The 23,369-nt window shown below is 48.7% G+C and overlaps 2 protein-coding genes across 7 annotated transcripts in view; one reads left to right on the top strand and one right to left on the bottom strand.

The window, feature by feature from the left end:
- Window positions 1–1,517, top strand: part of Abtb2 (ankyrin repeat and BTB domain containing 2) — a 160,758-nt gene extending 159,241 nt beyond the window's left edge. For all 3 annotated transcript variants that reach the window (XM_015477760.2, XM_048788572.1, XM_048788571.1), the window contains exon 17: window positions 28–1,517. In XM_015477760.2, coding sequence (XP_015333246.2) covers window positions 28–225 — 198 coding nt within the window. In that variant the 3' untranslated portion in view covers window positions 226–1,517. The remainder of the gene's footprint in view (window positions 1–27) is intronic.
- Window positions 1,518–5,315: 3,798 nt separating this feature from the next.
- Nat10 (N-acetyltransferase 10) overlaps window positions 5,316–23,369 on the bottom strand; it is a 39,224-nt gene continuing 21,170 nt past the window's right edge. For all 4 annotated transcript variants that reach the window (XM_015477758.2, XM_015477759.2, XM_048788568.1 and 1 more), the window contains 17 exons: window positions 20,228–20,352; window positions 19,639–19,789; window positions 19,167–19,263; window positions 17,485–17,601; window positions 17,217–17,318; window positions 17,051–17,125; window positions 16,334–16,450; window positions 15,236–15,366; window positions 15,023–15,071; window positions 12,796–12,892; window positions 12,599–12,709; window positions 11,529–11,701; window positions 10,905–11,024; window positions 10,436–10,534; window positions 10,074–10,147; window positions 8,947–9,030; window positions 5,316–6,122 (listed from right to left, as the gene is read on the bottom strand). In XM_015477758.2, coding sequence (XP_015333244.1) covers window positions 6,011–6,122; window positions 8,947–9,030; window positions 10,074–10,147; window positions 10,436–10,534; window positions 10,905–11,024; window positions 11,529–11,701; window positions 12,599–12,709; window positions 12,796–12,892; window positions 15,023–15,071; window positions 15,236–15,366; window positions 16,334–16,450; window positions 17,051–17,125; window positions 17,217–17,318; window positions 17,485–17,601; window positions 19,167–19,263; window positions 19,639–19,789; window positions 20,228–20,352 — 1,834 coding nt within the window. In that variant the 3' untranslated portion in view covers window positions 5,316–6,010. The remainder of the gene's footprint in view (window positions 6,123–8,946; window positions 9,031–10,073; window positions 10,148–10,435; window positions 10,535–10,904; window positions 11,025–11,528; window positions 11,702–12,598; window positions 12,710–12,795; window positions 12,893–15,022; window positions 15,072–15,235; window positions 15,367–16,333; window positions 16,451–17,050; window positions 17,126–17,216; window positions 17,319–17,484; window positions 17,602–19,166; window positions 19,264–19,638; window positions 19,790–20,227; window positions 20,353–23,369) is intronic.

Here is a 23,369-nt window from a genome sequence, read left to right as displayed (position 1 = left end):
CCTCACCCCTCTTCTCCCTGCCCACAGATCCACAATGCCCCAGAACTGGCCCTGTTCTGCGAGGGCTTCTTCCTCAAGCACATGAAAGCCCTGCTGGAGCAGGACGCCTTCCGGCAGCTCATCTACGGCCGCAGCAGCAAAGTGCAGGGCCTGGACCCGCTGCAGGACCTGCAGAGCACCCTGGCCGAGCGTGTGCACTCTGTCTACGTCACTTCCCGAGTGTGAGGCAGAAGCGGGAACAGCTGGCCCACACCATGGGGGTACAAAAAGGGGCCAGGAACAGAACCACCAGGGCCCTGAAGAGGAGACATAGGCGCTCATGGGGCTGTTCCCTTCCTTCCCCCAGACACCCACCCTGGTGTTGATAGATCCTGGGTAGGCAGATGGCCCTGAGCCAACCCATCATGCTAGGCAACCTCAACCCTGAGCTAATGCATTCAACAGCCAGTGACTGGCAAAGGGGCGTATGGCACTTCTCTGTACATTTTTACCTTAAGGACTTCCCAGCACCCCCACCGCATGCCCTTTCCCCTCAGATGGTCGGACCTGCTCCTGAACTTACTCCCGCTCCAAGCTGTACCTGCCCCTGGGCCTCACTGAGCTCTGACCATCGAAGCTGGGGCTCTTGGGACGGTGGGCATACTAATGAATGTAAAGAATGTAACCTCTGAGCCCAGACCATTCAGTGCAAAAGCTGGTATTTTCCTAAGTGTCCAGAGGAAAGGCCGCCCAAATTCCCGCACCTGTCCTTCAGGCTGTGCCTTTGAAAGGCTTGGCAGGGGCCTGCTTTGAGTCTTCCATTTTCTCTGGAGCCTGGGCCGACAGAGACCCTCTTTTTAGGACTGCTAACTTGCAATTCCAGCTGATGGCTTCTGAGGCCGGGGTGCTGGCAGAGCTCAGTGGCCTTAGCTATGGCTGCTGTTGTTAGGGTCCAAAGTAAAGGGGGGATTCTGGAACCTCAGGCCTAGACCTAGGCTACCTGTTGGCTCAGGCGGCAGCACCTACTCGTCCTCCCTGGCTGAGTCTCTCAAATGAAAGGTTTCTTTAACTCAGGACTAGAGAGAGGGCCCACTTCTCATTGTGGCTCTTGGGCAAAAAGGACAGGGCAGTGGTGGAAGGGCTGGGAGAAGAGGCCCTTCAGCAGGGTACCCCCACAACTTCCCAGTCTTTGGGCTCTCCTGGGGTAGAGAGAGACCAAAAACTGGCCTGTTTATTATGGACCAGACATTGGGGCAACGTCAAAGACAGCTTGCTCTAGGTGGAGCCTGGCTGCACCTTAGAAACTATTTATTCATCAAAAGCCCCAGGCATTTTCAGGAGATGTCACTTGCTCAGCCTGAAAAGCCCCTGGGGCTTGCAATCCTAGAAAATATTTTCAACTAGCTGCTTGAGCTGGATGTACAAAGGAATAGGTGTTATTTTATTGCTGTAATATTGTATGATACAGTAACTGTATATTAATGTCACTTATTGTAAATGTACCATGGTTTTATTAACAATAAACTCATTAACAGTAACTTTGGCCTCAGTGCTCCTGGTAGAGGGTTGCTCTGTCAGGGGTTGGGAGGGGCCAGAAGGACCAGTTCAAAAACCCAGAACTGAGTTCCCGGTCTCTCCCGGGAACTCAGTTCTGGGTTTTTGAACGGGTTAGGGTGTGTGTGTGGGGGGGATCCCCTTCCAAAGCAGTGCTGTGGCCACACTCACCTCAGGAACCTCTGTCTTGATCTGTCCCTCACTAGGGCTTGGTTATTCTCACCTGTAAAATGAGGTAGATGATGATTTATTAAGCACAGATGTGGCATCAGACTGGACAGGAGCCAGACTGAGGAATGGGAGAGGTATGGGGGCTTTCCTGACCTCCGGATCCAGGCCCTTCCACGGAAGGGATGAAGAAGCTCTGTGGGTATCCGCAAACTGGGCCCACACAGTACCTCCATGCAGGCCTGGCCTGATGAGAGGTACCTGCCCCTGGGGTGGGGGCTGCTGCCTGTACACTCTGCTCAGTGGACTGTCCAAGTACAGAGACCCCGGCAGAGACAGTAGAGGAGTATGATAAGCCAGTGACTCAGGACCAAAGTTTTCCTAGGCCCTGTTGTAGTTTTAGGTGCAAATTCCAGGCAGAAATTTTTTTTAAATGTTCCTAGTCTAGAAGAATAACTCTTCCGGTCATTGGGAACCTGACCCAGAGTGGCTGTGGTTTAGTAACACACTGGGATTCAGAGTGGGGAACGACGACCTTCAGCAGTCAGTCCAAGTCCAGGGAAAGGCCTGTTTCCTGGCTTTGCTGGGGTGGGGGCCAAGCAGGGTGGCTTGAGGCCCAGCTTGGGCACTGGACCTAGCAGGGTGAGGGAGCTCTGCACCATGTAGAACACAGCGCCATCTGGGGGCCACAGGGAGGAAGCACACTCAGCACCACCTTGTACAAAAGCCCTGAAGGTGGTGGAGAGGGTGTCCCTCCCCAAGACTGGTGATCTAGAGGGGCTGCCCTTCAGGAGTCTATGTCCAACCCTCCCACCCCAAGCAGGGCCACTTCCAGCCTCAAAGGCAAGGAAGGTCTAGTTATGCTCTGGTTCCAGGTGGATCAGTGGTTCTCTTTTGGGAGAAGAGGGGTAGGGAGGCTAAAAAGCCCCTCTGAGCCTATGTATAGCAGAAACACAAAGGTTTAAAACAAACAACAAAAAGACTTTCTTCTCAGGGGCTGGGAAGTACCTGCTCACTTACCCCAGCAGCTGGATTCCCCATAATCCAGGGCCACTGATCAGGATCATGGTGGGGCATTTCTCAGCTGCCAGCTTCAGGCTACTAGCAGCCAGACAGGAGCCCCAGGGTGCCCAGCTGAAAGCATGAGTTCAGAACACAGAGTTCACTCTAGTGCATGGCACTGAGCGGGCAGCATTTGCACAGCAGGTGCCTGGGCCTTCACCCCCTAAGGAGGTCCCTCTCCAGACACCAGGGGTGCCAGAGTCGACCCTGGGCCACCTTCCTTCCAGGTGGTGGCCTCTGCATCCCCCGCCCAATACTTCACTTTCCTTTCTGCACTCTGCCCGTTACCCTTCCCCACCAGACGTTCCCCATGCCAGAGGCAGAGTGGTCATAGCTTTCTCCAGAGCCAACCAAAAACACTACCGGGAAGCCCAGGCCTTTCAAGCCCTTTGCAGAAACTGCTCGTTTTAACCAGTTGTTTACAGAATCAAGAGCTCCATCCCCCCTCCCCAGCCTGGGCCCCAGGGCCTTCCTTGGAGCCACCCCTCTCCAGGCCCCCAGGCTGCCTACCGTTTGTAAAGGCCTTAGATAATGAGCCTACATTTTTCCAAGGTGACGGTCACTTATTTCTGTCCCTCCCCCACCTCCCAGCCTCAGCAATCCCTTTGTGTCTCCTGGTCACTCCGGAGTCCCCTGGGACTGGCAGGACCAGATGAGCTGTGGAAGCCAGGAAGCCGGCTAGCACAAGCCCCTCCTGGCTTGGGGGTGGGGGAGGCTATTCAGGAATCCTTTGTTCAGGCTTCTCAGCCTCTTCCTTGTCCTCGTGACAGCATTCAGAGATGGCCTATCTGAATTCATTTTACAAGTGACATCTCCTGCGCAACAGTAGAGCTTTACAGATGACACTGTCTGGGGGCCAGATGGTGAGGTCTGGGGGAGGCTCGTCCTTTCAGGTTTGAAGGAGAACTCAAGAGACTGCAGAACACAGAGACCCGTTTAGGAACACTCGCTTTGCAAATAAAAGAGCCAGAACTCCACACAGCTGGTGGGACATTGACTGCCTTTTTGGTTGCAGAGGATGAAGATATTTCAGAAGTTAGGCACCTTATCTCAAGACATGGAGCTATCACCTTGAACCAAAGGTCCAGGTACAGGCATGCTCTGCTGTCCATATGAGACTTTTTTAGCTCAGGACTGCTTAGAAAATAGCAGGCATTTGTCTTAGAGCTGGCATGTGGCTGAGCAGCTCCCCTAGTTAGATCTGGGTATTGGCACTTGCCGTGCCAGTTATACAGTGCTAAGCTCTTCCCCATCTACTCCCGCGACTGGTCCCCTCAGCTAGGAGGTGGTTTCTAGCATACCACTCACACGTGACACATGAACCTGGAATGCACACAGAGTGAGGTCATATGTCCACTTTCTGTTGCTGATACTAAATACCTGAAACTGGGTAGCTTATAAAGAAAGTAAGTTTCTCTTACAGTTCTGAAGGCTGAGAAGTCCAGGTTGAGGGGCCACATCTGATGAGGGCCTGCTTGCTGTGGAGACCCTAGGGAGCCTGAGGAAGCACAGGGCATCGTACAGCGAGTGGGCTCATCTGTGGGACAGGATGACTTTAATAACAGTCCCTTCACAGAACAGAGCCTTCCTGACTCAATCTTCTCTTACAATGGCACCTCTTCATCTCTCACAATGGAGATTAAAATTTCAATGCAAATTTGGTGTGAACATTTGAACCATAAGTGCCCAAGGTCTCTGTGAGGGTCAGGGCAGCATTTATGGGCACCTGGCTCACAGCCTCTCACCTTGTACCCCAGAGCAGAGCCAGCTGGACAGGCTGCAGGGCTGGAGAGTCTCAACAAGGGCCTCCTTACCTGGCAGATGATGTGCTCAGTAATTTAAACCATCCTCTGGCCACCCAGCGCTCACTCCGCTTTGGGGCCACACTTTGCTAAGGCAGGCAGGCTCAGTCACCCACCTGAAGAAACAGATGAAGTTACCTTCCCGTGTCCTTTAAGCAGACCTTCCTGAAGTCCCAACACAAGGTCTGCAGCAGGAAATAGCAGATCCAGGAAACAAAGGCCCCCTCACCCAGGGCCCCATTGTCCCAGACAGGAGTCACAGCAGTCCTAAGAAAAGGCATGGAAGCTTGCACTTCCCCCACTGGGAAGAGTCCCAGGAGTCGTGAATTTAATTAATACCCTCACATCCAGCCACCACCCTTCCATTAGACTTCTACCAGCCCAGGTTACATCCAGAGTGGAGCAAGGTAAGTTGGACTTGGCCTAAACAACAAGCCTCCATCACTCGGGTTACAGTGTAAACCAGACACACACCAGTGTATTTGTGAAGCCACCAGATAATTTCTGTCTCCAAACAGGATGGACCAAAAAAACCTAACAGGAGCTAGGAAGGAAAGGAGGCCCAGCTAGCCGACTCCTGGCCCCACACCACCATTCTCAGTACCTGCCGCTTCTCCCACAGGCTCCTGGGCTGGGAGCTCGAGCACGCTGCCCATCCTTAGCCTTGACACCAAACCCTCCAAATTCTACCCAGCAGCCCAGATCCACAGGGGTAACAAACAGGGTAAGAAGCAAATTCAGAGACATGAATTTCAGAAGCATCCACAGGCAAATAGTCTTGCTAGGATGTTATTTATTAAAAATAGATTCTCTATCCCTCCCCTCAACCCTGCTAGCAAAAGGGCCTTGCCCAACATTTTTTCCCAAATGATGATATAACAGGTCTTGAGGACTCAGATGTCACATACGACTTAAATTAAAGGCTCGAGCTCTTCTGAGACTCTGAGGGCAACAAGCCTAAGCCAGGAGTGGAACAGGATATGGCATCCACAAACCCTGGTGCACACAACAGCGGCCACTGGGTGCACTAGAGTCTCAGGGCACTGGGACAGTCCAAGATGAGACCCAGCAGCCACTGAGCATCCTCCTGAACATCACCAGGAAGTTGAATACTTAAGGGCCTGGGAAGGGACAGTCAGCATGGCTTTCCCACATGTGGGAACCAGGCCACAGTGAAATCCAAACCTATGGGAAAGGAGGGCCAGGATGGAGGCCGAGAGAGACACACTCCTGGTGGTGCAGAGGCGGCCCAGCCACCACGCTGGAAGCAGAAGCGTGTGGGAGTCACTTGGTCTTCAGTCAGTAGGGCCCACAGAGGGGCACAGCCCACCTGTTCGTTTGTTGGGACCCCAATTGTTTCTAATCGTCCAGGCTGCCACCCAGAGATGGCTTAGGAAGTCAGGTACCTCCTCACAGGCGGCCATTGAGACCCAAGTTTTTCTTCACTATTTCTTCTGCTTCAGTTTCATATCTTTTTTGTTCTTTAGATCTCTGTTTTTCTTCAACTTCTTGTTCTGTTTAGGTTCTTGTTTGGTTTCCAACTTCCTTTTCTTGTCACTGAAGGAAAAAACACACCAGAAATAGAAAGAAACAATTAAACAGCACAGACCTGAAACACCTCTATCTGCTTTGTCTGAAAAATGGTCTCTGTCGTCTGCAACTTGACGCAACAACACCCCATCAGACAGAATGTTCTCTGCTAACCCATGGGAAGGGAGGACAGGTGTCACGCTGGGGACCCAAGATATGCCACACAGACCTCAGCACCTACCCCAACTGAGCTTTGAGTCTGTGGAGGACCCAATCTATATCTTAAAACCAGAACTCTAGGTTCTCTTCAGGGTGCTGCACCTCCTCCCCTCCAAGACCTCACCTTAAGAAACATCTAAGGTACAAGGGAGATCCCCTCCTACCATCCAGGTTACCATGGAAACCAGACAAATCATCCCCATGATTCCAAAGACAGTTCTTAACACAAAGCACAAGACTCAGGCTGGGGATGTGGCTCAAGTGGTAGCATGCTTGCCTGGCATGCATGCGGCCTGGGTTCGATCCTCAGCACCACATACAAACAAAGATGTTGTGTCTGCCGAAAACTAAAAATATTAAAAAATTCTCTCTCCAAAAAAAAAAAAAAAAAAAAAAGCAAAGCACAAGACTCCAAGGAAAGCCCACCATCATTTCTGATGTGCTGCTGTTACTTAATTTTTCCTAAGTAGAAGGAAACCCAAAGGGGAAACCACTGGGCTCCACCTTGCAGCTGGCCCCTGGGTGCCTGCTGATGGCCGCCTCTCCAGGGAGGAAGCCTCAGAGGTAAATTGTCCTCTCCTGCATTTTGCTCTGGGAATAGATGAGAACAACAAGCAGTTCAGCCCAGACACCATTAACATTACATGAAGTCCACAGTCCTCCTTTCAAAATGCTTCTAACTCATTTTTTTTTTCCTTTTTCTTTTTACAGTGCTGGGAACCGAACCCAGGGCCTCATGCATGATAGCAAGTGCTCTATCACCAAGCTATACCCCAGCCCCAAAATATAAACTCTTTAAGGAAACCGCATCAGTAATCACAGCAATGCCAAGAATTCACCCTTGCTGGGCACTGTAGCGCACCATGTAATCCCAGTGGTTTGGGAGGCTAAGACAGGAGAATCATAAGTTCAAGGCCAGTCTCAGCAATTTAGTGAGGTCCTAAGCAACTAAGAAAGGCCCTGTCTCAAAAAAAATAGAGAGTCCAGGAATGTAGCTTAACAGTGAAGTATCCCCTGGGTTAAATCTTTAGTGACATTAAAACCAGCAGTTCCAGTCTCATCTGGCAAGACCCTGAGCAGAGGGGGCCTCATGCTATTCCTAAGGGAAACTTAGAAGATTCCAGGTCAAGCATCCATGCTGTCGATGGCAAACACAGCACTTGGCAGATGAAGCCTGGAGTGAAGGTTTTCAAGAGCAGCTGAGGGACCACTGGGAAAGTCTAGAGCTCAGAACTATTTTCATGATAACATCATTTGCTTTTTGGTTTCATTCTCTCACAAATGTTCAGTTTTCCAGAGAGCACTAAAAACAGCACAACAGAGTAAATGTGCCGAACAGGAGGAACAAGCATCGCTATCAGAGTCATGTTGGGCCCAGATTTGTTTCACAGATTTTGGTGAAAGAAAAAAAATATATACTTTTCAAAACAAGAAACCAAATGAGGGTCGAGAGTGCAGCTCAGTGGTAGAACACTTGCATAGCATATGCCAGGTCCTGGGTTCAATCCCAGCACATAATAAAACAAAAACTCACAATGAGTCCATTGTTAATTTCAAATTGCTAGATATTTTTAAAGTTTCTCAGTTTTTAACTCTTAGTATGGGAAGCAACAGCTTACCCACATGGGCAAAGGTTCTCATTCTTTTTAAAGACAGAAAGGAATTCTAAGACCCAAATTTTGAGAACTGCTAGTTTTGAGGAAGGATGGGGTGGCAGCTCAAACTTAGTTTTGGCAATGGACACACCTGGTCCCAAATCTGGCTCTGTACCTCACTAGCTGGGTGCTTCTTGGGAAGTCACCTACACAGAGACTTCATTTTTCATCATTAAAGTAATGAAGATAATAAAACAACCCTCATGCTGCTGTTCTGTGGCAGACGGTGGCACTGAAGCCTAGTCAGCCTCAGCCAGTGGCAGTGCGACGCCCCCAGCCATGCTGGTGTACCCAAGGAGGGAGGAGACGCAGGCCGAGACAGCCCGGCCTGGTTTGTACAAAGGGGGCCCTGGCACACTCTCAGCAGAAAGACAAGCCATGGCTTCTGTCTCAAAGCATCTACACCAGGCTCCTGTCATTGTGTGGGACTGTAAGTCAGGAGCTGCCACATAGGAAACGAGCGCCCCCTAGCCCTGAGTGATGAGAATGTGGAGATGTGGCAAAAGCCAGGCACAGGCTCTGTGTGTGTGAGAGAGAGAGAGAGAGAGGGGGAGAGAGAGCGAGCGCGCGCGCGCAAGCTATAGGCACTGAGCACAGAGTAGACTGAACCGATGTTGCCCCTCTGCCTGGGCAGGCCTCGCTCTGGTCTTTTCGCTTGCTCTGCCACTATCCCCACGCAGCTCATGAGATGGGCATGGCCTATTTAGATGTCAGCCAACCTGCTGACAGCAGAAATCAGGAACCTAGATTCAACCCCCTGAAACCTGACTCCTTGCCTCATTTGAATGGCTTCTCCAATAGAAGGGTTCAGCACGTGCTCCTCGCTCTTTTTCTACAGACCCCTGAGGTCAGAGGAGCCGTCACAGGACCCAAAGAAAAAGGTATTTCTCCATCTCTGCACGATTACTTTGTGCCGCCCAGTTCACCTGGAGGAACCCCAAGTGTTTAGTCGTGGAACGCGACACTTCTACCCTCACCTCTTCAGGCTGACGATCGAAGCATTCTGCCCAGCTTTGTTCAAAACTTCATTCCACTCTTCATCATCCCCACGGATTATGTACCTACAAAAAGAGGGGAAATGTCAAAACCTGACAGAGAGGAGAGGACTCTTAAAAGAAAACAGATCAGTGACAACACTCTCAGCTCCTGCCGTGAAAGCCAGGATGAACCATGTTAAGGTCTGAAGAACAGAGGGAAAAGGACAGGCACGCAGCTGGGCTGAGTCGTGCAGCTTCACTCCACAGGACAGAAGTATCATAACAACAGAGCTGGCAAGGCCTGCCATCAGGCGCCAGTGAGGACAGTCCCACATGGAAGGCAGCCTGCTGGCTTCTCACGAGACTCTCATCAACTGCCCAGAACAGCCACTGGCCCCTGCAATCCCGTTCCTCGTTCCCACCTGCAGGCGTCTGCCCAGAGCTCCGCCTTCCGCCCTGACCCACCTCTTTTGGATCCAATAGTCCTGGAACATCAAGAGTGTTAATCCGGCAAAGGGGAGGGCAGAAATTGCACTCAATACACTGACCTGGGAATCCTGGCCACCCCAACTCACACCAACCACATCACTCATGACCAGGTCACAGACAACACAGCACAAAGGGTCACAGGTCATTAATTCTAGAGGTATCAGTCCTGACATGCAGGGACTGTCAAATCCATTGACCTTCAGGTGTAGAGGGAAAGAGGACACTGCAGATGAAGCTCAAAAGAGAACAAGATGCCCAGCACAGAAGGCTATCGCGCAGGGAATTTCGATTTGGGGAAACAGAATACTTTCTTCAAACAAATTCACACGAAGAGTCAAATGCACAGATGTGACCCCTAAAAAGTAGGTGCTCATCTGCTTACCATCCCCTCTTCCGAGAGGGGCCTCTGAGGCATGACACAGAACTCCAGGGACCTAGTGAGTGCAACTTGAAGGGATCTGGGAAAACCAATTCCTCTGAAACTTCAGTCTCAATTCTTCAGGGTTCTCTAGCTGTTAGGCTCCTGAAACTGGTTCCCTGAACCAGCTTCCAGGGCACCAAGGTTGTGGCTGAGGAGAGACCTGCAGAAGGATGCAGGCCCTAAAGCTGACCCTTCCCTTAAACAAGAGGGGCCTTACTGAGAGAGGTCCATGTTCTTCAGCTTCCCCACTTCTTTCTTGTGTTTCTCCTGGAATTCCTTTGCTGCTTCATCCTGTGGTCAAGGACCCAGAGTCAAGGGATGAACAATACACAGGAGCAGAGAGTACCCCAAAGGACAGAACAGTTACACCAGTAGACGCTGGGTTCCTATCCTTCCACACACTCGGCAGGAGGTACCACTAGGCCCATGTGCAACAAAGACGCAGGCTCAGACCTGCAGAGTGTTACTTGGCTTAGACAGCACAGGGACTCGACGAGGGGATGGGGAAGATATCCCACAATCACAGGCCACACTGACGAGAACAAACTCTGGACTCTGAAGCCCTGAGCAGGGACATACCAAGTCATCACTCAGGGTCTTCATCGTGGGCTCCATGACCACATCCTTCACTGCCACCATCTGCTCTTCAATGGCCTTTTCTTGCACCTCATTAAACAGCTACAAAAGACAATGTGGAGAAGGTGACAAAGCAACAGGAACTCAGTCACTCATTACCCAGGCATTTAGTGTCTTAAAGGTACATCTCCAAGATGCAGAGCTGTGCTCTAGAGTTCAGGAGCACTCAGAGCATACAAACACAATGGGGAGACACTCAAAATGGACCCCAGGAGAGAACCCAGAACTTTAAGAGATTCAGCCAATGTCCCAAACGTCTACGTCTGTGTGTGTGTGTGTGTATGTGTGTGTGTGTGCATTTGTGTAGATTTGCAGCAAATACTACCACCCGTTAACAGTCATTCAGACACAGGGCAGGGAGTGGATTTGTCATATTATTGTAAAGACCAAACTCTTCTCAGGCCGAGATTACCTTTACCACTTTGCGGATGATCCGGTTGAAAAGTCCCATTAATTGGCCCGAGGGCAGCTCAATCTCCTTTTCCAGCTGGTCCACAGACTTATGCTGTAGGCCAATCCCCAAAAGAAGAGCCTAGAAGATAAAAATACAGCTGGAGTTGCCTCCAGGACGGGCCCTGACCCATTAAAATGGCCCCGAGAACCAGCTATCCTCCTTTTAACCAAACCTATCTGGTAGAAGTCACAGGCCCACGTTGTTTATTCTGGCATCTCTTTCATCTTGTCACTGAAACCATCAAGAAACACTCCCTCCTGAAATCCCCAATCTCATTTTTATTATCTTGACAAACACCTGCTTCAGGACTGCATTACATGCCTGGGGTTTCCTGGGCTTCTGGTAAGGCAGAATTAGGCATCAAAGCAACGTGTTGGGGGGTAAGAACGTGGACTCAAGTGCTGCTGACCACTTACTAAATGTACAGCTGGGTACAGCGTTTAACCCTAGACCTGTAGGATAAGGCCAAGACCTACCTATCAGCTATGTCAATCTATGTCAAAGAGCCCAACCCAATGCCCGGCACATAGATACCTCCACAGCCCTCCCTGCTCTGCCCCCACATGAGCACCAGTAACCTACCGACTGGGCAGCAGACAAGGCCAGGTCCCCCAGTTGGTTCAGGAAATACAAGCGGGAGATGGCCGGGATCAGGTCCATGATGAGGTGATAGTCAACCATGTTCCGTGAATACATCTCTAGTCGCTTCAGGTCATAGGAGAGGAAGAGTGCCTCCAGCTCCCCTCGGCCTAGGGCTGCAGGGGTGATAAAAGTCAGATGGCCAGGACTCCAGGAGCCAAGGGATGGCACCCGCACATGCAGCACCCACCTACAAGTGCCTGGCCACCGACCCAACACAACCTGAGCTGACTGTGCACAGACTCCTCCCAAAGGAGGGGGCAGTTCCACGCCAGGCAGAGGGACAACTGGCATGTGACTTGGACAGAGTCCCCACACCAATACCCAGTCCAGAAAAGGCTTCCTGAGCCCTAAGGTCAAAGGGACACAACACCACCCTTCTCCCACCATCACTGTTCCTCAGAATCCAGCCTCACAGAAAGTATACGTGCTCTGCTCTGCCCAGTGCAGCCAAAGGGACTCATGATTTTTTTCCATTAAAATGCAATTGGCAAGGGGCAGGGGCTCAGCAGTAGTGCACTTGCCTAGCATGTGTGGAAGCGCTGGGTTCAATTCTCAGCACCACATATTAAAAAAAAAAAAAAAAAGTCTATCCACAATAAAAAAATCTTTAAAAATGCAATTGGCAAAAAAAAGTATACAGACACGTGTTATAAAAATATATAAAATTATGTATACACACATATGTATATCTATAACTGGAAACAAAACAGCTATTAACAATATATTTTTAAAATATTCACATTTTAACTATTCAAACAAAATTGATGTGCACAAAGTACTTCCACAGATTGGCCATGTACCCCTTGTACAATGTCACTACCCCTAGATTCCAGGACTTAAATCAGGCCCCAGAGCTAGCTGCTGTCTGAACTTCTGTGATAACTCATGTCTAGTCATATCCCAGAGGTCATGGTGAAGGGAGGTGTGGGTGGGAGACGTTAGAACCAGGCCCTCAACCCCACTCCACAACCCACACACTCCCTTCTCCACCACCATCCCACCCAACTCACCAGGTTGGGCTGGCTTCCCCGCGTGCCTGTTCTGAATGATGTTCAGAGCCAGGGAAGGAGAGAAGGTGCTGAACTGGTAGGACAACAAGGCAAGGAATCGCCTTCGGAAATCTGCGGGACCATCAGGCAGAGTTAGTGAGCTGCAGGCATCCCGGCTCCTCAACCCCCTGTGCCCTCTCCACTCCGCCTGCGTTTACCTTTCCAAAAGGCTGAGAGCCAGGCTCCCTGGTCAGCCTCGTCCTCGTCAGTCAAAGTCTTCAGCATGATGCACGAGTGTTCTCCAGTCAGGTCATTCTGGAGACAAATGTTCCTCCTTGGCACCGAGAACCCCTTATCCAAAGGGTCCACTGGTGGTGAAGGGTGAGCACATAGAGGAGGGCTCTGTGCTGCAACCCCTTCTCCTTCCCCAGCCAGCAGAGACCCTTGGTGGCAGGGCCTCGCCCTCATTCCCCACAGCACCTCAGTTCCCACACAAGCTTTCAGAGATCACCCGCACACAACTTCCTAAAGGTGTAGGTTCTGACCTCAGGACTGACAGCTTACACGCAGCCTGATCCAGTCAATGTGGTTTTGGTGCCCTACAATACAGACTCCAGGGCCACGCCCTCAATCCCAAACTGGCAGTCGGCGTGCGAGCTCAGGCTAACACAGTGATGGTGAGACCACAGTTTAAGTTTTTTTTTTACTACATAACAAATTCCACAGCACAAAAAATACCTAGTGACTTGCCATAGAAGAGCACTGAGGGAACAAAACACCAAGTCACAAGCAGCACAAGACCAGGGAGAGGCAGGGCTGCGCTGAAGCTTACCACCCTGCACTCTCCTGCCCTCAATGGCCAAATCCACCCAGTCCCAACCAGGTGCACTGACAAGGACATACCCCATGCATGTGCTGTTCCGCACCCACACAAGTGGCTGAACACCCAGCAGTCTTCATTAGGTCCACTCTGAACCCTCAAGTGGACACTATATGACCCAGGGTGTACCAGTTCTGCATGCTCCAAATCACACTTCCCACACTCCCTCGGCTGTTCCCCTCACTAGGGAAACAAGCAATCCAAGAATCCATCCTTCTAAATGTTGCCCAGCACCCTCAGTACCCACACTCAGCCTGTCTTCCTGCTGTGGGATGAAGTGGCTGCCAGTCTGCTCGAGTCCCACCCCTCACCTCCAGGCCTGCACTCAGCCCTCTCCACCTGTGCCACCACGGACACCATCCCTGCAGGGTGCAGGCATAACTTCGAGACTCTCCCACCTGACAAACCTTCCCTGCCGCTCTCCCGCTAGCCACCTTGTTTCTTTGCTCCCTTTTGCATCAGAAAAGGACGTCCATTTGTGTTCTGTGTCCTTCACCCCCCCCCCTGCACTGTCTCCAATCAGATGGCAAGCTTCAACCCATTCCCATCACCAGTGCTGGCAAATCCACTTGTCAATTCTGTCCTCTTACTCTCTAAACAGCAACCGAGTCCCCTCCTTGAAACTCCTTACTCCCAATTTCTAACACCACACTCCCTGACCTCCTGCAGATCAGGCCGCTCCTTCTCAGTCTCCCAGCCTGCATCTCCCTGCTCCTCCTCCTACACATTAAGCCAAGGCCTCACACCCTTCTATGTCCAGTAGCTTCGTCAATATTCATCCATTCTCTGAACACGTGCCGAGAACCCATGAGTGAACAAAACAGACTTAAGAATCCTCACTCTCATGGATTATATTCTAGTATGACTGTGCTGGTGACCCTCCAAACTTCATCTCCAGCCCCACTGCCTCCTTCAGCTCTAGGGTCAAGTGGTGCAGGTCCAGGGGATGCAGTACGAAGGCTGCCCCTCAGCTTGGTGCCAGATTATGCTAGAATCTAGATTTCTTCACGGAACATCTCACTCTCTGAAGATAGCTTGTGTTCAGTTTTCTGCCATTTATATCCATTAGAAAAAAAGCTTCATGGTTTATCTCTTTAAACCACCCGATTCTCTGCAGGTGCTAATATATTTTTAAGTGAACTGAAAGTCCCTAATTCTCACATCTGCCCTCAATAATCCAGCAGCTCTGTCATAGCCACATATTTTCGTGCCTCCTTCAGATAGCAACTTGAAATACAAGACTGCTCATCTGTACTCCTAAAGTTCAGGCACCCCACCCCAAGTTTATAGGATTCTACAGTCTGATGAACAAGTCCATGTGTACCTCTGCTGTTCTATAATGAAGCATAAAGCTTAGATGTGCTAGGCATGCCCCTTGTATGCATGATTATATGGCCTCGAAAGGAGGAGGCTCCTTCAGTGTCCTCAAAATACTACCTCTATGCAGAGGAGCAGGGACAGCTGCTTAGGGCACATAAGTAGACACCAGAGCTCTGTGCAAGGACAGACCTGCTGCCAATGGTGACCTCATTCCTCACCAAGGCTCTGCCCAATGCCTCACTCACCGGGGTCTGTCTCAAATAGACGGGAACAAATCCAGCTCGTTTCCAAAACCTGCAAAAAGGAGAACAGGTCATCATGTGTACCCTCTGGGGAGTGGCAAGGGCCAGGAGGAACAGGGAATTGGCATACAGACACTGGCTGCCCAGGACACAGGGCCCACAGAAGTCTTTCACTATCAAGGTGATGCCAGGGAAACAGGATAGGTAGGCACTTACTTGAGGAGCCTAGGGGTCAGGCCATAGGACACACCCAGGTAATCCAGGCGCTCAGCGGTCCTCTCATTCAGTTTGAGGAGTAAGGGAGGGAGGTCCTTCCGGGGAGTGACAACTTCCTCCAACAAGCTGACCTAGGGAGACAAAGGGAAAGGACACCACCCAGAGGGAGGGCCTTAGCGACATTCTTAAGCACCCCACACACCTAAACCAGAAGACATTTCTTTCTTTGTTCCTGCAGTTTTCAAACAATTTCAATGAGTCAGGTGATCACTCCCAGGTATCCTAAAGCCTGGGTATGTGTGGAATCACACTGCTCTGGGTCGAGAAGGCAGGAAAAGAGCTGAGAAAAACTAATAAAATTAAGAACCCACAGAGGCAGGGTTCTGAAGATCCAGTCCAGGTTCTGTCACCTGACAGCTCTGGGACCTTGAAAAAATGACAAAATGTCTTGTGTCCGACATTAAACAAAATCCCTTCCCTAGCTCCCACACAGGCACTATGAAGACCAATGAGTACATGTGAAAAGCTGTCAATCAACTGCTATTATCCTTAGCAAGGACTGATGAACTTTCATAGTCTGAGATCTAACAAGGGGGATGCTGCAGAGCAAGGCTTCTCAAACTTGACCATACGTCAGACACTGGATAGACTGGGAAGCCACCACTAGAGTCCAATTCAGCAGATCTGGGGTGGGGATCACAATCCCCCCACTAGAGAATGCAAGAGTGGTCTACCACTAAGCAACAGCGCCAGAGTACACCCCCCCACACACCTTTTTATTTTTTTAGTTTTTAGACAGGGTGTCACCAAGTTGCTGAGACTGACCTTGAACTTGCCATCCTCTTGCCTCAGCCTCCCAAGTCACTGGGATTACAGGCATGCACCACACCAGCTACAAATGTGCATTTTTAACAAGTTTCCAGGTGATATTAATGGTACTGGTCTGAGGATCTCCATTCAAGCACTAGGCTGGAGAAGCAGCCCCCTCCCTAAGTAGAGAAGAGCCTAGACCTCTACACAGTTCTCAGTGGTGCCCCTCAAGTCCCAAAGAACTATCCTCCCACACCCAGCACAGGTGTCCTGCCCAAACACACTCACCTCACTGTTTACGGTGTGGATTTCTTGGGATGTCTCGAGGACTTTTTCCTCCAGACAAGGGAACCTGCCTTCGTAGTACATCTGCAGCAGCTGCAGAGCTCGGCTGCCATAGCCCATCTACGAGCAAATGGGGGATGGGCAAAGGGAAGAGATGTTCTTAGGCAAAGCTACTTCTAGTCCCCACATCACTTCTAGAGCCTTCACTCCTGGTTAAACTACACTTGATAAAGGGTACCAATGGAATCCCTCAATGCAGTTAGAGACGAGACTCAAGACTGAACGAAGGGTCACCCCAATTCTTACAAAGGTCTACCCCATCAAGAACAGCCCATTTGCTACTTGAGGCCAAGGATGGCTGGCTATGCTATTTGGTTTCCAGATTAGCAAGCCCCAAAGCAGGGCTGTTACTATACCACTGACAGGGATGTTTCCACAATTAATTTCTTGTGGGCCTTTCCAAGTGACAGAGGGTACTTACAGAAAGCCAACCTGGTTCAAGTTCCCTATTCTCAAGAGGAAGCATACCCCATCATCCTGTCTGCCGGGCTACCCCCGAGCACTGGCTAAAATCTCCAGAGCAGAGAAAAGCCTAGAACTTCACTTGCTTTTTAACCAGCTTCTTATTCAAGCAACTAAGTACATCTGCCCCAAACAGTTGCCAGCAACATGACCAAAGCCAACAGCACACCAGGGTCGAAAGGCATGTGAACATGTTACCCCTTGATAATCCGGGTGAACAGCAATACGAACGACCCTTCCACCAGAAAGGCCACCGAAGTCCGGATCTTGGAACTATGTAAGACACACAAAGCAGTAACTTAGCAACACAAACATCTCCTAACACCACCAGCTTTGCTCAGATGTGCCAGGGACAGCCCTTTACCTGTTCTGACACTGTCCATGGAATCAGGTCCCCTGAAGCCTTCTTGCCTCGAGACAGGCTATTCAAGATGGACTGACGAGAAATCTCCCCTTCAAGGCACACCTGAGGCAGACAGTGGAGACAGCTCCAAATTCTGAACAACACCCGATCACCTACCCCAACAGATCCTGTCACTTGGCTCAAGGCCAGGAGTCAGCAGCTTCCCCTCCCACACTGATGTCCAAGTGCTCCCCAAGGCAATGCCACAAGGATGCCTCTGCTTCTGTACCTGGACAACCGCAAGCACTTCGGGAAGGGCATTCTGGGTGGGGGGCACGGGAGGCAAAAGGCAGAAGAGGTGATGAGCAGGTGCATCAGAGAGCATCTGGAGATCATTGGGAGAGTTCTGCAGGTACAAGCACAAAGCTCAGGTCAGCAGGGAATGTTTACCTTCTCTTGTCCTTGACTCAAGAGACTCAATGCCTCTTTAGAGCCATGGGGTACTGGCAGTACCACCATCCCCACAGCCAATTAGGCACTAGAACCCAACCAGGCACCTTTCTAGCATCACAATAGGCTGAGACTCTTCACGATGGCTTAGGAAGGACTGAACCTCCAAAGCCTGCTGCCCTCTCAGTGCTGAGGCCACTGAGTGGAATAAGAGGTTTAGCACCATTTCATAGCCAATAAGTGAACTTCCTCCAGAGGCTGCAATTTCAAGAAAAATCACCATCAAATCTAACTCTTCAGCTTTCCATTAAAGGCTATCTGTAATATCCATAAAAATACCATGCAGAGCTTCAAAAAGTATCCTTCCCAACCCGCCCATTAATTTTTTAAGGGTCCCAATATTCTAAGCCATCAGATTCACTTTTTAAAAACAAAAGAGTTCAGCAGTACAAAGCTGGTCTCAGGCCAGTTGGGTTACAGTAAGTGCGATGGTATCTCAACCTGTCAGGTTAGTAGGCAGGTGAGAAATACAAGTGCTCTTTAAAAACAGGCGAAGCTCTCCATCTTCTCCAGCTCCCACTCTCAGAACTACATGAAGAATTCTGTATTACAGGGACACAGCTATATCAGTGTTCATAGCAGCACAATTCACAATAGCTAGACCATGGAACCAACCCAGATGCTCTTCAATAAATGAATGGATAAAAAAAATGTGGAATTTATACACAATGGAATATTACTCAGCACCAAAAAAATAACAAAATCATGGCATTTGCAGGGAAATGGATGGCATTAGAGCAGATTATGCTGAATGAAGCTAGCCAATCCCTAAGGAGCAAGTGCCGAATGTCTTCTTTGATATAAAGGGGGTAACTCAAAACAGAGCAGGGAGGAAGAGCATGAGAAGAAGATTACCATTAAATAGGGATGAGAGATGCATGGGAATGGGAGAAGGGGAATCGCACAGAAGATGGAAGGAGACCCCCACTGCAAAATTACATATAAGATGGTGTGAGGAAGAAAAAAAAAAGAGTAAAGTGTCAGAGTGGGTAGAGAGGTGATGGGAGGGGAAGGGGGGGGAATAGGAAGGGTAGCAGAATACAATAGACACTAATATGGCTGTATGTATAAATGTGGCTGTAAAACCAATGTGATACTGCAATCTGTACACACGGGAAAAAAAAAAAGAATTCATATCCCACTTGAATCAAATGTATGATATGTCAAGATCATTGTAATGTTTTGAGCAACTAATAAAAAAACAAAACAAAACAAAACAAAAAAAGAATTCTGTACTCTGTGCAAAGCCAGAAGCCCAACACTAGCCACACAAGCTACGCCGGGGATACAACTTCTCCAGTGAGACCATGGGACCTCACCACCATTGGGACATTTAAAGTCCCAGTGGAAAGGTCCCCTGAGCCACCAGGTAACAAAAGGCATGAAAAGACAAGTAAAAGGACTGCCAAGGGAGTTTCAGCTGCTCCGTGTGGAAGCTCTCTGCAGGGTTAGCGCAGTTACCTTGTAATGTGAAGCCACGTAGAGGGCCATAAGCCGCTGGAGGAAAACTTCAGAGGCCTTGTGGTAGCAGAAGAGGGTATCCCTGTTAACATAGTACCTGGCTGGGAGTTAAGCAATCAAAACAAACCAGAGGGCCCTAACAGGAACCCTGGAAGTATAGGTTTCCCCTCAGTTGTGAGGAGGAGCCCAGCATCCAGAGCACACACACAAGGTTGGAGAAGAAAGGAGGGAGGAAATCTAGAAACTTTTTTTTTTTTTTTTTGAGAAATGGTGTCCCACTATGTTGCCCAGGCTGGCCCTGAACCGTTTGTTGGCTCAAGCAATCCTCCTGTCTTAGTCTCCCAAGTCAGGACACGGGACTAGAAGTGACACAATACCCAGCAAGAATGTTCAACTTGTACCTCTCCCCAAACCTCTTAATTCTTGTACCGCCCCCCTCCCTTTCACAGGGCCAGTGGGGCCCAGAGGATACAGCTCACAGGCTTCAGGTAAGGGGCAGCCAGAGACGATTCGTGTGATGTTGAGGCAATCCAGGCACAGCAAGTCATTCAGCCACTTTTCCACAGCGTCCCCGGGGGCATATCGGATTGACTCCTGGAGGGAAACCTCGTGCAGTGTTCGTGCTGTTCAAGTCACACACACACCATTAGAACTGATTACTAAATATGCACTAACAGAGCAAGAAAGAATGCTACCCTTATCTCTGTCACGTGGTACCCAGACACCCAAGTCTTGAGTATTTAAAGGGGGTAGTTTTAAATTATTCTGGTGGATAGTCAACTTGCCACAAGAACAACCCCACAGGGGTCTGCTAAGTCAATGCAACCATGTGCCAGGACAGGGACGACAAGGGTCCAGCCTCCAGAGGGCCCAAGTGAGGCTCCCACGTGGTCCCCCGACAGCTATAGCCAGAAAAAGAAAAGTCCTCCTGGGGACCCCATCTCTCTCTGACAGGAAAGCTTGGTAACTGCCCAAGAGGTCACAGAGAAGCAAGGATGCAGCACGAGGGTCTGAGGGGACCTGCTGTGAACCTCAGAGCCCTGTCAGGGTTCCGAGGGTACCTGATGCCAGTCTGGCTGTCGTCGTGGTCTTGTTCTCGGCGGTGGTGCTGACCTGGCTCTGGGCACTCTGCTGACGGAGCTGTTGAATTAACTTGAGGGACAGTGACCGGCCAGTGCCCTCATAGCTAGGAAAAATGCATGGCAGTCAGGCGCGGGGCGGGGACTCCAGCCCACCCTGAGGGGATGGGGGTGGGACCAGCCTGCTGAAACACCAGGTCTTGCTCCTCAAGGATAGTCTTGCTCATCTGACTTCCAGCACAGCACACACACATCCAGAAGGCAGCCTGATGGCCTGGCTCGGAACCATTCAGGCAAAGAATGGGGTCTCTTTTAGCTTCATCCTCCAAAGAACATTATTCTACACACTTGGGCCAATTGTCTTGAATCAAAAAAATAAGGACTGAGGCTGGGTACAGTGGCACATGCCTGTAATCCCAGCAGCTCAGGAGGCTGAGGCAGGATCAAAAGTTCAAAGCCAGCCTCAGCAACTTAGCAAGGCACTAAGCAATTTAGCGAGACCCTATCTCCAAATAAAATTAAACAAAAGAGCTAGGGATGTGGCTCAGTTCCTGGTACAATAAACAAGGACTAAAAGATGACACAAGTTAAAGCCTTTAGCACAGGGAAACCAGTACAAAGTTAAATGTCAACTAATATAGGGGAAGCCGCTACTAGAAGTAGCACACATGAGTTAACCGGGACTGACCCACACACTGGAATTCAAGATAAATCCATTACCCAAGAGATTCTTTTCATCACTACTTTCACTTAAAGGTGATATAAAACAACTGACAAAATACTTGGAAAAATGTTAAATCATTTATAATCTGGTCATGGAACAAGCTATCTTCATTTTTGAGCATTTCATTCTTGTCTAAGTCACAAGAATGTGTGACTTCGGGGCACATGCTATTCCACAGGTTTTCCATTTCACTGTTAGTATTACATCATTTCACGGCACTGAGGACTGTTTAAATGCTTACTCAAATACTGTCACATCATGATCAAAAAGCTAGATTAAGTGCTTCATTCCTCCCCATTTCACAATAACAAAGTTCTCTCAAAAGGAATTCCATGTATCTCATATATGTGTGCATATATATGTACACACATGTGCACAACAAAATTTGAAAAACTAGAGCTGGAGATATAGCTCAGTAATGCAGGACTTGCCTAGCATGTGTAAGGTCCCGAGTTCAATCCCTGGCATGACCAAAAAAAAAAAAATCTTGGTGCACAAAAGTTTATCAATAAAGTGGGAAAACCTTCAAAATGGGAGAAAACTTTTGTAAATCATGTATCTGATAAGGAAGGGACTCAAGCAGAGGATGTCTAACATCACTAGTTACCAGGGTAAAGCAAATAAAAACCAGGAGATATCACTTCACAACCACCAGAAACACCTGTCATCAACAAGACACAACAAGTATTAGCAAGGACGTGGGAGAGTTAGAGTCCTCATAAAGTCACCCTCCTTATCTTCAGGGAACGTGTTCCAAGATGGTCCATGAATATACATAACTACAATAAAGGAATTTATAAACTAGGCACAATAAGAGATTAACAATAAAACTTTTTAAAAATATGCTCTAGTAAGTTATTTAATTTTCCATTGATATTTTTCGACTGCAGTTGACCACAGTGAAAACCTCAGGTAGGGGACTACCAAGCACTGCTTATTTGTGGGAATTTAAAATGGTGCAGTTACTTAGAAAAACCGTCTGGCAGTTCCTCACGTGGTCAAACACAGTCACCATTTGAGCCAGCAATTCCACTCCTTGGCATACATCCAAGAGAACCCAAAACACATCCACACAGAAACCTACAGATGAATGATCATTGTGCCATTACTCCTAACAGTCAAAAGGCAGAGACTCAAATGTGTACCAACAGATGAATGGATAAATAAAACTGGTACATCCATACTGAGTGCTGATACAGATGATACATGGATGAACTTGCAAAACACTGGCTTGAGTGGAAAAAGGCCAACCACTAAAACATGACCACATATTGAACCAGATGCGGTGGCACACGCCTATAATGCCAGCAATTCGGGAGGCTGAGGCAGAGACTCGCAAGCATCAAGGCCAGCCTCAGCAACCTACCACTCATAGCAACTTAGCATGACTTTGCCTCAATAAAACACAAAAAGGGCTAAGGATGCAGTTCAGTGGTAAAATGGTCCTAAATTCAACCCCCAGTTAAAAAAAAAATCGTATTATTACATTTGTATGAAAAATCCAGAATAGGCAAATCTACAAAGAGTGGCTCCCTGGGTTTGGAGAGAGTAGAGGGATTGGAGAATGATGTATAGAATGTCTTTTAGAGTAATAAAAATGTTCTAGAGTTGATTGTAGTACACATGGTCACACAACTCTGAATTTACTAAACACCAATTTAAATGGGTAAATATAGTATACGAATTATATCCCAAAGCTGTTAAAAGGGTAAAAAATCCATTTTACTTACTATTTTCAGCATAATACTTTCATTGTGGATAGTGATATTAATGAAAATACATATTGGGGCTCTAGTTGTAGCTTAGTGGTAGAGAACTTGCCTAGCACATGAGAGGCACTGGGTTTGATCCTCACCACATAAAAAAAATATAAAGGTATTGAGTCCATCTACAACCAAAAAATATGTATGTGAAAAAAATACATGTTTATGGATCTCAAAAGAGTTAATGTATTGTTACATAAGAAAGGCAAATTTATAATAATACAAAGTGTTTTCCTTGTTCAAAACCAAAGTAAAATAGATGCACAGAAAACAAAGTAAAATTCTAAAGAAAGCTATCTTTGGATGGCTGGATTAAGGTGCTTTTACTTTTTGATGCTAGGAATCAAACCCGGGGTTTCACAGATGCTAAGCACATGCTCTACCACTGAGTTACATCCACAGCCCCTGATTTTTTTCCCTTGCTTATTTTCTAATTTTTCCATAGCAAATCAGCTGAATATTTCAAATTTTCAAAAAGTTCTTATGCCAATATAAACCTGCTATTTCACATAATTCTAAGACATAATTTGATATTCCCATGCATGTACTTTTTTTGAGGTACATGCATGTACCCTTCCCCTCAAAATTGAACCTGGGTGCTTTACCATTAAGCCACATCCCCACCCCACCCACCCCC

The sequence above is a fragment of the Marmota marmota genome, unplaced genomic scaffold (genome assembly GCF_001458135.2).
Source record: "Marmota marmota marmota unplaced genomic scaffold, marMar, whole genome shotgun sequence".
Taxonomy (NCBI): domain Eukaryota; kingdom Metazoa; phylum Chordata; class Mammalia; order Rodentia; family Sciuridae; genus Marmota; species Marmota marmota.
Note: the sequence above shows the minus strand (reverse complement) of the source record. Positions and strands in the feature narration are given on the sequence as shown.